Source organism: Sphaerodactylus townsendi, linkage group LG09 (assembly GCF_021028975.2).
Source record: "Sphaerodactylus townsendi isolate TG3544 linkage group LG09, MPM_Stown_v2.3, whole genome shotgun sequence".
Classification (NCBI taxonomy): Eukaryota; Metazoa; Chordata; class Lepidosauria; order Squamata; family Sphaerodactylidae; genus Sphaerodactylus; species Sphaerodactylus townsendi.
In genome coordinates this window covers 42,766,191-42,779,358 of record NC_059433.1, presented here as the reverse complement: position 1 = coordinate 42,779,358, position 13,168 = coordinate 42,766,191, and the positions used below count along the sequence as shown (strand labels likewise).

The 13,168-nt window shown below is 42.8% G+C and overlaps 1 protein-coding gene across 1 annotated transcript in view; it reads right to left on the bottom strand.

The window, feature by feature from the left end:
• The window catches only part of LAMA1 (laminin subunit alpha 1), a 135,038-nt gene that overhangs the window by 48,350 nt on the left and 73,520 nt on the right, over nucleotides 1–13,168 (bottom strand). The window contains exons 23-32 of the mRNA XM_048508450.1: nucleotides 12,797–13,033; nucleotides 11,112–11,255; nucleotides 10,455–10,634; nucleotides 9,027–9,212; nucleotides 7,135–7,262; nucleotides 5,542–5,662; nucleotides 5,280–5,417; nucleotides 3,869–3,990; nucleotides 2,334–2,420; nucleotides 1,558–1,751 (exon numbers count right to left, since the gene is read on the bottom strand). Of these exons, the coding sequence (XP_048364407.1) occupies nucleotides 1,558–1,751; nucleotides 2,334–2,420; nucleotides 3,869–3,990; nucleotides 5,280–5,417; nucleotides 5,542–5,662; nucleotides 7,135–7,262; nucleotides 9,027–9,212; nucleotides 10,455–10,634; nucleotides 11,112–11,255; nucleotides 12,797–13,033 (1,537 nt within the window). The remainder of the gene's footprint in view (nucleotides 1–1,557; nucleotides 1,752–2,333; nucleotides 2,421–3,868; nucleotides 3,991–5,279; nucleotides 5,418–5,541; nucleotides 5,663–7,134; nucleotides 7,263–9,026; nucleotides 9,213–10,454; nucleotides 10,635–11,111; nucleotides 11,256–12,796; nucleotides 13,034–13,168) is intronic.

Here is a 13,168-nt window from a genome sequence, read left to right as displayed (position 1 = left end):
CATATTCTACAGTACCCTGAAACAACAATCTTCATAGAAATAAGACAGCCCCTTTAAGTAACCATTTCCACAACATTTATCCTGTAGAATTATTCCCTGGAGAGGGGATACTGAAAATGTGTTTCCTCTGGACCAGGGGTCTGCTCTGGACCTACCACTGTGGAGTGTCACCTAGCCAAATCTACTAATATAGTCTTAGGTACCTCTTATCTTATGTAATATATACTGATATCCTTTTTGGACTACATATCTCCCCACTCCTAGAAATGCACCTTTGCCTGTAGAAATAAGATTCCAAAAAACCTCCCAAGAATCTTGTTAGGCTAACCCAGAAAAGAACTGCTACACTCCCCAAAAGCTTATTTTAAAATCAAAGCAACACTCACATAAATATATATACAAAATAGAATAGAAAATAGCTACGTAAAAATACCCACCACACTAAAAAAAACCCTTTTAACAAAACACATATTGTCCAAAAAGAACATACCGAGAACAATCCTGATTATGTCTGCATGGAAGACCCAATTTATTCAATGTGACTCACTCCCAAGAAAGTATTCTTTAGATAACACTGACAAACTGTTACAGTAAGAAGGCACATCAACTTGTATTCTTAATATCAAACAGACTTACTTAGAAGAAAGTCGCACAGATTCTGGTGAACCTTCCTTCCCATTAAGTATGGCAGCAAACTGTACCAGTGTGCTATTTATTTGATACATTTATATGCCATCCTCTCAAATAAATTTAGGGGGCTGAAGCACTGAATTACATAAAGGTAAAGACTCACTGTAAGCACTGGTACTTACAGACTCACGTTGCATCACAACATTTGCTAGGCTATGTTTACAGGGTGATTTGTCATTGCCATCACTAGTTGTCTGCATTTTACCCCAGCCAGCTGGGTACTCATTTGACCAACCTCGTAAGGATGGAAGGCTGAGTCAACCTAGAGCCAGCTATCTGAAACCGACTTCTGTCACGATCAAACCCAGATTGTGATCAGAGCTTTGACTACAGTACTGCAGCTTACTACTGTGCTGTGGGAAGAAGAGTAAGAAGGGGAAATGGCACCAGGGGTAACACCTGCCCAAGAGCACACATTCCCCCCCCCCCCAGCCTCCAGGCTGTCCATGAAGGAGATGCGGGAGACAGCCAGATGCCCAGTGCACTGCCTTCCCTCCTCGCGGATGGCTCTGCCCACCAGCCTCCACCACGCTCCTGCTGTGCCTGGCCCACCTCGCGCCTGCCTCATGTGCTGCCCCTCAGAGAAAGAGGCAGGGAGGGAGGGGCAACTGGGCCTCGATTTTCTGGCTCCCCAAATGACTGAACGGCGGCCCTCTGGGGCATTTGTCCCCAGATGACCCCATGGAAGCTCCACCTCTGGCCATGGAGCTCTATTAAAATACACAGAACATTAAACATTCATTATGAAATTATATTGACTGTATGAATAAGGTATGATAGAAAACCAGCAGCTGGTAACAGTAAACCTTTTCCCATCTTGTAAAATGCTCAAAAAACATTTAAAAAATTTTAAAAATCTGTTCTTACAAATGCAGTTATTTTCCACAAGAATGTGCCTTGCTTCACACTCATCACACAGCTGCCCTCTTACACCTTGCTTACAGACACATTGCCCAGAGATATGATCACAATTGTTGTGGACAGAACCATTTAGGTTGCAATGACACAGCTGACAGTCGCCCTCAGGCTCCTTGGGATTTCCATAGTAACCTGGAGAACACCTGCAGAAAAATAAGAAATGATTCTTGAAGACTCAGTCTTGGTACCAGGCACAACTGGATTCTAGGATAAAGACACTGGTCTCAGAAGCACCACCAGTTTGGTTATTATCATGTTCTCCATTGCTCCACACATCCTGCATTATAGCTGACTGATACAAACAACCCTATATTGTAGCTAGCCTATTCTGAAGACGTTGGAAGAGAATTTGAGCAATAACATGAAAACATGCCTATTGAACTTATTATAAATGAAGCAACTGGCTATGCATTAGTAATGAACCAGTGTTGGCTTCATGTAAGGTCTTCTGAGTGGCCAGCATTTCCGAAACTGCATTCAATATCATGCGGCACAATAACATATATTACAAAACGTTCCACTGTATTCAATGGAGTTTATTGGCAAGAAAATTTGCATGGTCATTAAATGTCCTAAAAACCACATACCAAACTGACTCATTATTTCTTTTCTTTTCTTTTCCTTTTTTGATGCACCACAGAAACAGGGGTGGGCGGAAACTATTTAGAGCTCAAATCAGTGGTTATCAGTGGTTATCAAACCCCTTAAGGATCAAGATAACTCACCTTTGACAGTACTGTCCTTCATAACCTGTGATACAAGCATTGCAGTGGAAATCGTTAAAATCCTTTATAACACATGTCGGACTAAAACTTGAACAAACAAAAAATGAAAAAGAATTAGAGGTAATTTCTGCATTCCTATGAATAAAGTCCCCTTTATAGAGAAAACTGGAATAAAAGAAAACAGGCCAGGCTGACCACTATAGACTGTGTCATAAAAAAGATGTTAGTAGGATTGTATATTCCTCCACCACAGAATTCAGCATGCCAGACCTTCGTTGTTGTAGAATACTCCGCCTAGGTCCTAGCGCCTACCTAGCCCTGCACCCTCCCCCACCCCATTTGTTTGAAAGTTTAAATACTTTTTGGCATTCAGTTGTTCAAAGTACTATAAATGCTCTTGATTCAATGTTCAGTAATGCATAAAATAATGGTTTTGACAAAGGCTAAGCTTAAAAATATGAATGATAATTCTCATATTTAATGTATTGTTGAAGGCTTTCACGGTCAGAATCACTGGGGTGCTGTGTGGTTTCCGGGCTGTATGGCCGTGTTCTAGCAGCATTCTCTCCTGACGTTTCGCCTGCATCTGTGGCTGGCATCTTCAGAGGATCTGGTAGTAGGAAAGGAAAGCAAAGGGAGTATATATACCTGTGAGTAAAGGTCAATAGGTGAGGGCATCTGAATAGGAGTGGCCTGGCAAGTGAGTAACAATGGAGATAGCAAGGTCAATAGGTGAGGCTTCTGAATACAAGTAGTCTGGCCTTTGTTCCCTTTGATTGTCTATAGTCATCCTGGGTTTGTGTGGAGCTGATGACTATAGACAATCAAACACAGGATGACTATAGACAATCAAAGGGAACAAAGGCCAGACTACTTGTATTCAGAAGCCTCACCTATTGACCTTGCTATCTCCATTGTTACTCACTCCTATTCAGATGCCCTCACCTATTGACCTTTACTCACAGGTATATATACTCCCCTTGCTTTCCTTTCCTACTATCAGATCCTCTGAAGATGCCAGCCACAGATGCAGGCGAAACGACAGGAGAGAATGCTGCTAGAACACGGCCATACAGCCCGGAAACCACACAACACCCCAATTCTCATATTTGTTCAGGACTATATTCTAATGTGGAAGCATACAATTTTTCTCAACCACTGCACCTCAACTAACCATACTAACATCTTTTTCTGAGACAGAGTATATCCTCTGACATACTAGTTTTTCAGGTGTAAGATGTCTTAATCATGAAGAACCCCACCTGAAGACTGTATAGTTGCATACAGGTACAATTCACAACAGTGTCTAGAATGATCTTGGTGTTTAGGCTTTTTAGATGAGCCATTTCACTATCTATCTTCATTACAATTTACATGAATGCTAACAGAATAATTCTTTAAATGGATAAATTATGAAACTCCTACACACAGAGCTGTAGTGGAACAGTTCCCATCATTGCTGGGGTTCTACCAGGCAACACCAAGTATAACAATAGCAATTATTAAAGACATCAAAGTTAATCATTTTTAGATACCTCCCAGGGCTAATTCTTGGGCAAGCACACAGAGAACAATCATTGACAGAGCCAGTCACTTTGCCGTAATAGCCTGTGGCACAAACACTGCAGAGCTCTCCAGCTGTATTATCTCTGCAACCCTAGGAGGCAGAAAGTCAGACATGAATTAAAATAAAAGCAATCCCCATGTAAATACTCTCCAGCCAACAAACACATAAGACCCTCACTATTCAGGCATACCTTGGACAGTCAAGAATTGTGTCTCGCTCACCTGCTGAACACTGTTTCTCAAAGCACTAATATTGCTGAGTCTTCTTTATCTGAGCTCTACAGTCTTCTGCTAAAGCAAAGATCCTTTCTAAAAGCACAAAACAACTTTTCATAATGCTTGTGGACTAGAGTTGTCATCAAAACTGAACATCCAACTTCTGCAGTTAGCAGAATGTTGAAAACGCTGAATCACTTCCAGAATAATCAATGGATTGCCTCTGTCCGTATATGGAATAAGTGACTGAAATCTGAAAAATCCCAAGGGTCTATGCCAATAAAGGCTTGCTTCTGCTTCTTTAAAAAAAATCCCCAGGGTTTGTGGAAGGAGTACCCCAATCCAAATGCTGATGTTCTCAAGAATTAGAGTGGAAGATACTTTATTATCAAGGATACTCTAGATTGCAGCACTGGTTCTCTCTGGATTCTGAAGAGATAGTACCAGGCATGGATTTCTTCAGGGCGTCTCTGTTATTGAACATGTACTCTGAAATCTCAAATAAAAGCTTTGGAGCCCCATCCAAAGGGGGAGCAAATCTGATGTGGGAATGGTACGCAGCCGTGCTGGCAGATTTGCCCTCCATAGGGCACTTACCCTGGCAGAAAAATGATTTTCTCAGCATGAACCGCATCCCTCCCCGCCACTGCGATGCAATGCCAGATGCCAGCAATGCCAGCACCAGCGTCTAAGCACCTTTGCAACCACTGGCATAGCAGTAATGGGCTGGGGGAGAAGTCGGCTTTCCCTGGGCCATACATCATGTTATGCCAGCAGACAGACTTAAGGCACAAAAAAGTGTGGCATAAGTCTACTATGGCCACTGTAGGGTTTTTAGCTGAAGGGAGGCTTTTTTGCCTTTCCAGCCTCCCCACACTGCTGGGAAGTCTCTTTTGGGGTGCCAGCCTGGCACAGCTGGGCACACAGCCCCTTGGATGAGGCTGTTTGTGGATTAAGCCTTCCAATTAATTGACCAAAGTATGCAGCTGTGTTAATGCAAAATTTTACTGTCCACGAGTAAAAAGTCAATATTCCAGATATCAGTTCATTTCTTCATTTTAAATGGAAAAGTTATGTATTTACATAACCCCAACCCCCAGCCCCCCGGCAAGTTCTTTCTTTGATACAGTGACAAAATCAAACAAGCAGTGGAGCCATACACACCAAACACTCTCCTGTTTGTGGGTCACAGATCTCACTATGGTTGTTGCACTGACACGGCACACAGGGTGGGATCGGCAAAGGGAGTGTTTTTAATGTTTTGTCTTCATATTTTTCCCTGTAGTACCCTGGTGCACAGTCCTAAACAAAGAAAGAAACAAGTGAAGAAATACCTGCATGTTTGCAAGATTTTTAAAAAGCATTTTTAGCAATCAAAAGTCCTTTTGGCAAAATTAAACCTTGTACAGAAAGGGAAATAGTGTACCTGACATGAGAGCCCTGCATAACCTATGGGACACAGGCATTTCTCAACAAGGTGAGCTGCTTCCCGAACCAAAGACGTTTCATCAGCTTTCATAGCAATTTCCATGGAAACATTTGAGATTCTATAAGACAATTGCAATAAACAAGGATGTTCATTAATAAAGTAGAAGTGACCCAAGGCTACAACGCTGGGCATTTTCAAATGGTTGGGTTGCCTTATCCAAATATTTAAATCAAGGCAATATACTCCCTGCGCCCACACAAACAGTAGGCTGATATTGTCCCCATCAGCATGAATTCATATTCCAATTATGCAAGAAGCAAAGCAGTAATTTCTGCCGATTTCCCCTTCACAGTGCAGCTGCCCAAGCTGCATTGCCCACTGTTCCCCAAAATACCTGCCCATCAGGAGCACTTTTCTGCAGAATGAAAAGCACACACAGCATGAAAGCACACAGGAAGAAAGGGGGCAAAGATACAGAAAGAGGGCAAAGACTGCTTCCGCAATCTCCAACTGTTTGAGACCATCTTTATCCAATCCTGCACTAACAAAACAAAATGGTGGATTTCAGTCACAAAGCTTAGGCTTTGTGTTTCCAAATCAGTGGTAAAGTCATGACATTTCATGAAGGATTAGATCATAGGTGTCAAACTCGCGGCCCTCCAGATGCTATGGACTACAGTTCCCATCATCCCCTGCCAGCATCATGCTGACAGGGGATGATGGGAACTGTAGTCCACAACATCTGGAGGGCTGTGAGTTTGACACCTGTGAATTAGATGATCCTGACAACATTTGGAATGGGCTCCATAAACAAGCCAAGTTTCCCATCTATGTGAGTTTCGTATGTAGCATTTTCCTTTATATCTTTGGCTCATTCCGCACATGCAGAATAATGCACTTTCAAACTGCTTTCAGTGCTCTTTGAAGCTGTGCGGAATAGCAAAACCCACTTGCAAACAGTTGTGAAAGTGGTTTGAAAACGCATTATTTTGCGTGTGCGGAAGGGGCCTTAGCTATACTGATGGTCTCTGAAACTCATAGTGATCCATATCTGGATCATTAACAAGCAACTGCTTCTTTCTACTGTAGGGTCAGAATTATTCTAGTACAGCTAACAATTTCCCAGCAAACTTCCTCACAGACACAAGTAGTCCTTCACATGCATGGGATCTTTACCAGTTTCCATTTCCAATGCAGGAAATGCAGGTCTTCTTGCTGCACTGAAAGCTGATATAAAAGCCTCCCTCGTTTTCAGGCATGGCTTTTCAGAGGTACACTCTTTTGAACTGGATCCATAGAGAACTTCCAGGGATTGGGGGGGGGGGGATATAATTTTAGCTGATTCCCCTCTCCTACTGCAGACCTTTGACTCACCTGTGCTGTTCCTGGGAATGCAGTTTCTTCCAGAAGCAGCACTTCATGGGCATTTGGGGGCAGTGGGAGGAGGAAGGAGATAAATCTTTTTTGTATCTGCATAAATCTGTTGCTGAATCCAAGTCTTTGAGTCCCAACTACACTAAACTGGCATCCTTATTAAACATTCAATATAAAATTATAAGCTCCTAAGCAAAAGAAGTATAACCTTTTTACCTGCTTTGCTGTAATCCTTGGCCATATGATGCTTTGATAAGGATGTACTCTATATTGCTAAGCACTGACATGAAGTCAAAATGTGAAACTGATTCAGACGACACTGAATTGAAATACTTCCAGACATTCTAAAGGAAGAAAAGCAATGTAAGTAAATTTATGAATGGAAAACACATGTTGGTTTAATAACACAACCTTGGCTTACTGCTTATAGTGAAACAAAAAGACTTTCTTAAATGACAGTCAGTCTCCTAGACTGGAAGCTCTGGACTTCCAGTTTCCCAAGACTTCAACTAGCCCTTGCCAAAATGTCATTAGTTGGGTTGGAAGAGAGGAGATGATGTGAGAGAGAATATGCCGTCCTGTGCGGCCCCGAGCAGCGTGAAGGTGCCGCTTTCCACCTCCCTTCCTGAGGGAGGTTTTTGGAAAGCTCCGGCTTCCCATCGGCGCAGTCACCCTTGAACCGCGCATCAGCGCCGAAGGCACCTACCTTTCCCATCCCCACCTTACTGACCTCATCACTCCAGGCCGTGCACTGCGGTCTGCGGACGGGCTGCTGAGGTATCCGCCCATTTATTTATTTATTTGTATTTATTCGTTCCATCTTTTATCACCGCCCTCTCCCCAAGGGGCTCAGGGCGGTTTACAGCACATAATATCAAACAAAACGGATGAAACAAAAATAAAAAGATATTTAAAATTCATCAGTTAAAATGCGAGCGTTCACAAGATTCATAATCAATTAAAACAGATGGAGCGCTTAGACCATTAAGTGGCTCCTCAACTCCTCTGGAGAGGGAACAGTGGATCTCTCAGTTGTTAATGGGCACCTATCAGCAGCCGGCCTCCCCAAAAGCCTGGCGGAATAACTCAGTCTTCGGCGAGGCCCTGCCTTGTGAATCCCTCGTTTAGGGCTGTCCACTTGCAGGGCCTCGGACCAGCTGGTGGGAGAGCATTCCAGCAGGCAGAGGGCCAGGGCGTAAAAGCCACTGGCCCTAATAGTGGAGCCAACTTGGCATCATAGAGAGTGCTGGGATCTCCAGTAGAATGCGTGGCCTCTGCCGAAAGAGACAGGCGGTGGGACATATGGGGCCAGACGGTCCCTGAGGTACGAGGGTCCCAGACCATGCTGCCCTCCGACCCCTGGAGGTCGGAGGGCAGCATTGGCGGGTCCCTGCAGCCCTCCAGACCGACGCTGGAGGACAAGGTCAGTGGGGGGGACGCAGAAGAGGACAGCCTCTTCTGTGCTGGCCTCTGTGGGGGCCGCTCGCACACTCCCGTGCGGACGGTCCCCTCCCCTCCACCGGCATATTTTCTGCCGGTGGAGCAGCGCCCTTTCCGCTGTGTGGAAAGGGCCCAAGTTTCAACCACTTTCTAAAAACACTTGGTGGGCTCAAAGAGAGGGTTCAGCAGGCATCATGGCACCCACAAGGACTACATTGGGGAGCCCTCATGATGAAGAGGGAGCAAGCTTGTTTTCACTGCTCCAGAGACTAGGACAAGAAGTAATGGATTCAAAGTACAGGAAAAGAGATTCCACTAAAGATTAGGAAGAACTTCTTGACAGTAAGGGCTGTTTGACAGTGGAATACACTGCCTCCAAGTGTGGTGGAGTCTCTGTCTCTGAAGGTTTTTAAACAGAGGCTATCAGGAATGCTTTGATTGTCTATTCCTGCATGGCAGGGAGTTGAACTTGATGGCACTTGTGGTCTCTGTCTTATTATATGACACTGTCTTATTTTTAGGGAAACACGGTATGACCCCTGCAGTAAATGGTTCAGATACAAGTGTTCAGTGAGTTCCAAAGTTTTATAGAAGCAAAGACATTACTGTATAGAAGCACATACACAAAGAGTTTGTTGCTGTATATCGTATGGATATAGCTGTCTCACCTCCACCAATGGTATTTCTTCTTGTTGTTTTACACCATTTTCTGGAGCAGGAACATCCACATAGATAACCTGTTTACTGGTGAAGCCCCCTTTCATTAAGACTTGTGGTTCAAGGTTTAAAGTTCCAGTGCCATCCACAGCATAAAAAGCTACTGCATATTTTAGTTTTCCACCATAGGCCATGAGCTGTTTGGATAATTATTACATTTATTTGAGAAAAATTATTCTTCATTAATACAGTCATACATTTTTCATTTATACATATTATAGTATACATTATACTATACATTATCATTTCTTCAAAGAATTTAACTAAGACCGAGGCCCTTTCCGCACTGGGTCAAAAACAGCGGCCCAGGGACAGAAAAACACTGGTCCCTGGCAGTCAAGCCAGATAGCTGGGCGGCGCTGCTGCAACGCAGCAAGCGCCAGTCTCTGTGTGCTGCAAGCCGGGCGTGGAAGGCAACGCTACCTCCATTCACGAGGGAGGTTTTTGGAAAGCGGCGCCTTCCCATTGGCGCAGTGTGAACCGCACCACGCCAAAGGCGCCGCTTTCCCATCCCCCCACTGACCTCGTCCTCCAGTGTTGGTCTGGAGGGCTGCTGAGACCCGCCCACGCTGCCCTCTGACCCCTGGAGGTTGGAGGGCAGCATGGGCGGGTCCCTGCAACCCTCCAGGCCGACGTTGGAGGATGAGGTCAGTGGGGGGGACACAGAAGAGGTGGCTCCGTGCGGAGCCACCTCTTCTGTGCTGGCCTCTGTGGGGGCCGCTCGCACGCTCCTGTGCGAACGGCCCGCTCCCCTTCACCGGCATAATTCCTGCCGGTGGAGGAGCACCTTTTCCGCTGTGTGGAAAGGGCCCTAGATTAAAAGGAGCTGATGACTTTGCTAAAATTCAGCAAGGCAGGAGGAGGAGGAGGAGGAGGAGGAGGAGGAGGAGGAGGAGGAGGAGGAGGAGGAGGAGGAGGAGGAGGAGGAGGAGGAGTTTGGATTTATACCCCACTTTCCTCTCCTGTAAGGAGACTCAAGGTGGCCTATGAACTCCTTTCCCTTCCTCTCTCTACAACAGACATCTTGTGAGATAGGTGGGGCTGAGAGAGTTCTGAAGAACTGTGACTAGCCCAAGATCACCCAGCAGGAATGTAGGTGTGTGGAAACACATCTGGTTCACCAGATAAGTCTCTGCCATTCAGGTGGACGAGTGGGGAATCAAACCCAGTTCTCCAGATTAGAATCCACCTTCTCTGAACCACTATACCACGCTGGCTCTCTTCGTTTGTTGCCACTTTTGTTTCAGGATAAAAAATACCTCTACTAATAGCATGCAAGCAGATTAGTTTTGAAACTAGACTAGTTATACAAGAAAGCAATATAAAGTATCTTTAAACCATTCAGAAAAAATAAACCTAATAACATTTCATATGCTTACTTGGTTTCCCTGGAACTGATCTGGTAACTTCCAATAAAATGGCTCGGCATGCAAATGTTGCCGGACTGTTGAGGCATCCATCAAAATATCAGGAAACTGGGAAAACACGCCTTCACTAGTTCCAGTGAAGTTACTTTGAGAGACTACATACAAAACATCCTGTTCAGGAGTTAGTGTTACCTGCAAAGTCAAAATAAGCCATCCCACATTATAAAATGTATATTTTTCAAATTCAGCAAGACTTCAAATAACTTTTTTGCAGGTAACATTTGGGAGCAATTTTATAACTGCTTTATATAATATGCTTCATATAACATAAGTTCATGACAGTGGATGGTGTTCTTTTTGTGCTCAGTGTTCTGTCCCCTTTTATATTTGGCTGCAAGTCAGTGCTTGCGATGGGGAGAGTGGCAAGGCAAGACAAGGTGAAAATGAGAGATCCTTTATGCACAGTTGTCACAAAGGGTATGGTAGAACGTTGGGATTTGTGCTGTGGCTGTACAGCTCAATGCACAGCAAACTGATGAGGATGGGGAGTGCATAAAAAGGTTAAAGAGTGCATAAAAAAGGTCAAGCTTCTTGCAAAACAAATTGTAACAAAATGAGAACAAAGCAGAACAAAAAACAAGAAATGGAAGGTGAGATTGCTTTACTAACCGGAATTCTCACATGATCATCGACTTCAGAACAAAAGTCTGACATCCCAAAACAGAAACATGGAATGCATCCCAAGGGATTACTTGCATGGAGAGCAAATGTTCCAGTTTTGCATTCACTGCAGTGGAATCCAAACACATTGTCCTGGTAACGAAATAAACCATCAAGAGCACATGTTTCTCCAATGTCAGTACTATAAAAGTATATGCATGAGCTTTATTTTGCCACTGCGGCATAGTTTTCCAGGTCACACAGGACAATTTTATACTTCCTTGCTGCTTAAAGATACCAATCCTGATAAAACATATAGTGTTGCCAGGTTTTGCATAGCTGCACTTGAAATACATCATAGGATGATCTGTGAAAAATCAGACTTAATGAATATTAAGGTTGTCTTATTAGAGTGTACTGTGATTTGATCATTATAGTCTTCTATTTGCCAATTTCATTGTTCCCTTATGTCTACCCTTTTTTAGTTTTTTTTGTTTCATTTTAACATTTATATTCATATTTCCTTTTCTTTATTCCATTTTGGAATATTCAACTTTCTTCAACTTTCTTGAGTTCCCATTTTTTCCAACAGATTCTTTTAGATATTTGAACAACTCTCTTGAGTTCCCATTTTTGCAGCAGATATTTTTAGATATATATTTATTGTTTTAATATATCACATTTTAATTGTTTGTATCTTATCTACCTTATGTTGGTCTATGACCATAATACAGATTTATTGATTATATGGCATTATTTCATGTAACAGTAATTTAATCAAATGCATATCCATCAATTCCATATCCACTTAAAATCTAATTCAAAATTTAAAATGTGAATACAATTTAAAATGTAATTCAAATACATAATTTTTAAAATCACAAATCAATTTCAAGTTTTCCCAAATACTGCTGAGTTGTTTCTGTTAAAAAAGCAAAATCCGACATACATGCTTGGTATGCCATTAGTGGATACTCCCTTTATTATATGATTCACCATTTGCTTAGCATGTCCACACTCACATTTGGAGCTTCTGATCCATCTCTACTTATACTGCTAATATCCACAGAGCCCATACCCAGTCCTCACTATATTTCATTTACACTAAATGTTCTTTGGTGCCTATAACTGTAATGATGGTGTTCTGGGGTTAAAATCAAAATAAAGATGTTGGTAAAATGAAGGTGTTATAGTACAAATCACTCTGGAGGATGGAGAGGATAGAGGGTAATAGTAGAAATTACTTCAAATTCTTATTTTACCTCCCAGGTTTTCTCTGTAATAGCAACATGTAATTCAACCAACTATTTGTTAACATTGTCTCACAGACTATTTGCAACCCATGTCATAACTAAAATAAATTTGGTCTCTGCTACTGGAAGGTGTGATGGAAGTAGGGGGACACACAAAAAAGTACATCTAGTTTGTCCTACTTCTGCCTTACGTTAAACCTTGTTTTGATCTTCGCGTTATCTTAATCACATTCACATGTTAATTTTCATGATTTTTCATCTAAGTGCACCAACTCATTCAGGAAGCCTAACTGAATTTGCAGATGTTGAAAATATATTTATTTTGCAGGAATTTTCAGAACCAATGTGCAATCACACATGGGAGAAAATTGTGTCATAAGACACACAAAAACGTATAAAGAAAAATAGGCAATTATTTCTTATTGTATCTGAAAGATCTACCTTGCAGGCACAAACACCTGTGTCCTCTTCACAACTGCAAACTCCCTGACTTTGGTCACATATGTCTGCTTTGGTTCCACGTACATCACAGTCACAAGGAACACAATCTGGATAGTCTCTGTATCCCAAGGCACACACAGAACAGTTCTCTCCCCCATAGCCATCCTTACACTGGCACTGAGCAGTCAACAGGTCACACTGGAGACTAAGTGAGCCTACAGCACTACAATTGCAGGTCTGAAAAGAGAAAAATATGAAGAAATTTGTAAATGTTCCAAAATGCATAGTAAATGTAAATTTGGCAGTTAAAAATGTACCTTTACGGAACTGTTCCAAAGTTGAGGGGCCACAGCAAAAAAGGACCTGTCATTC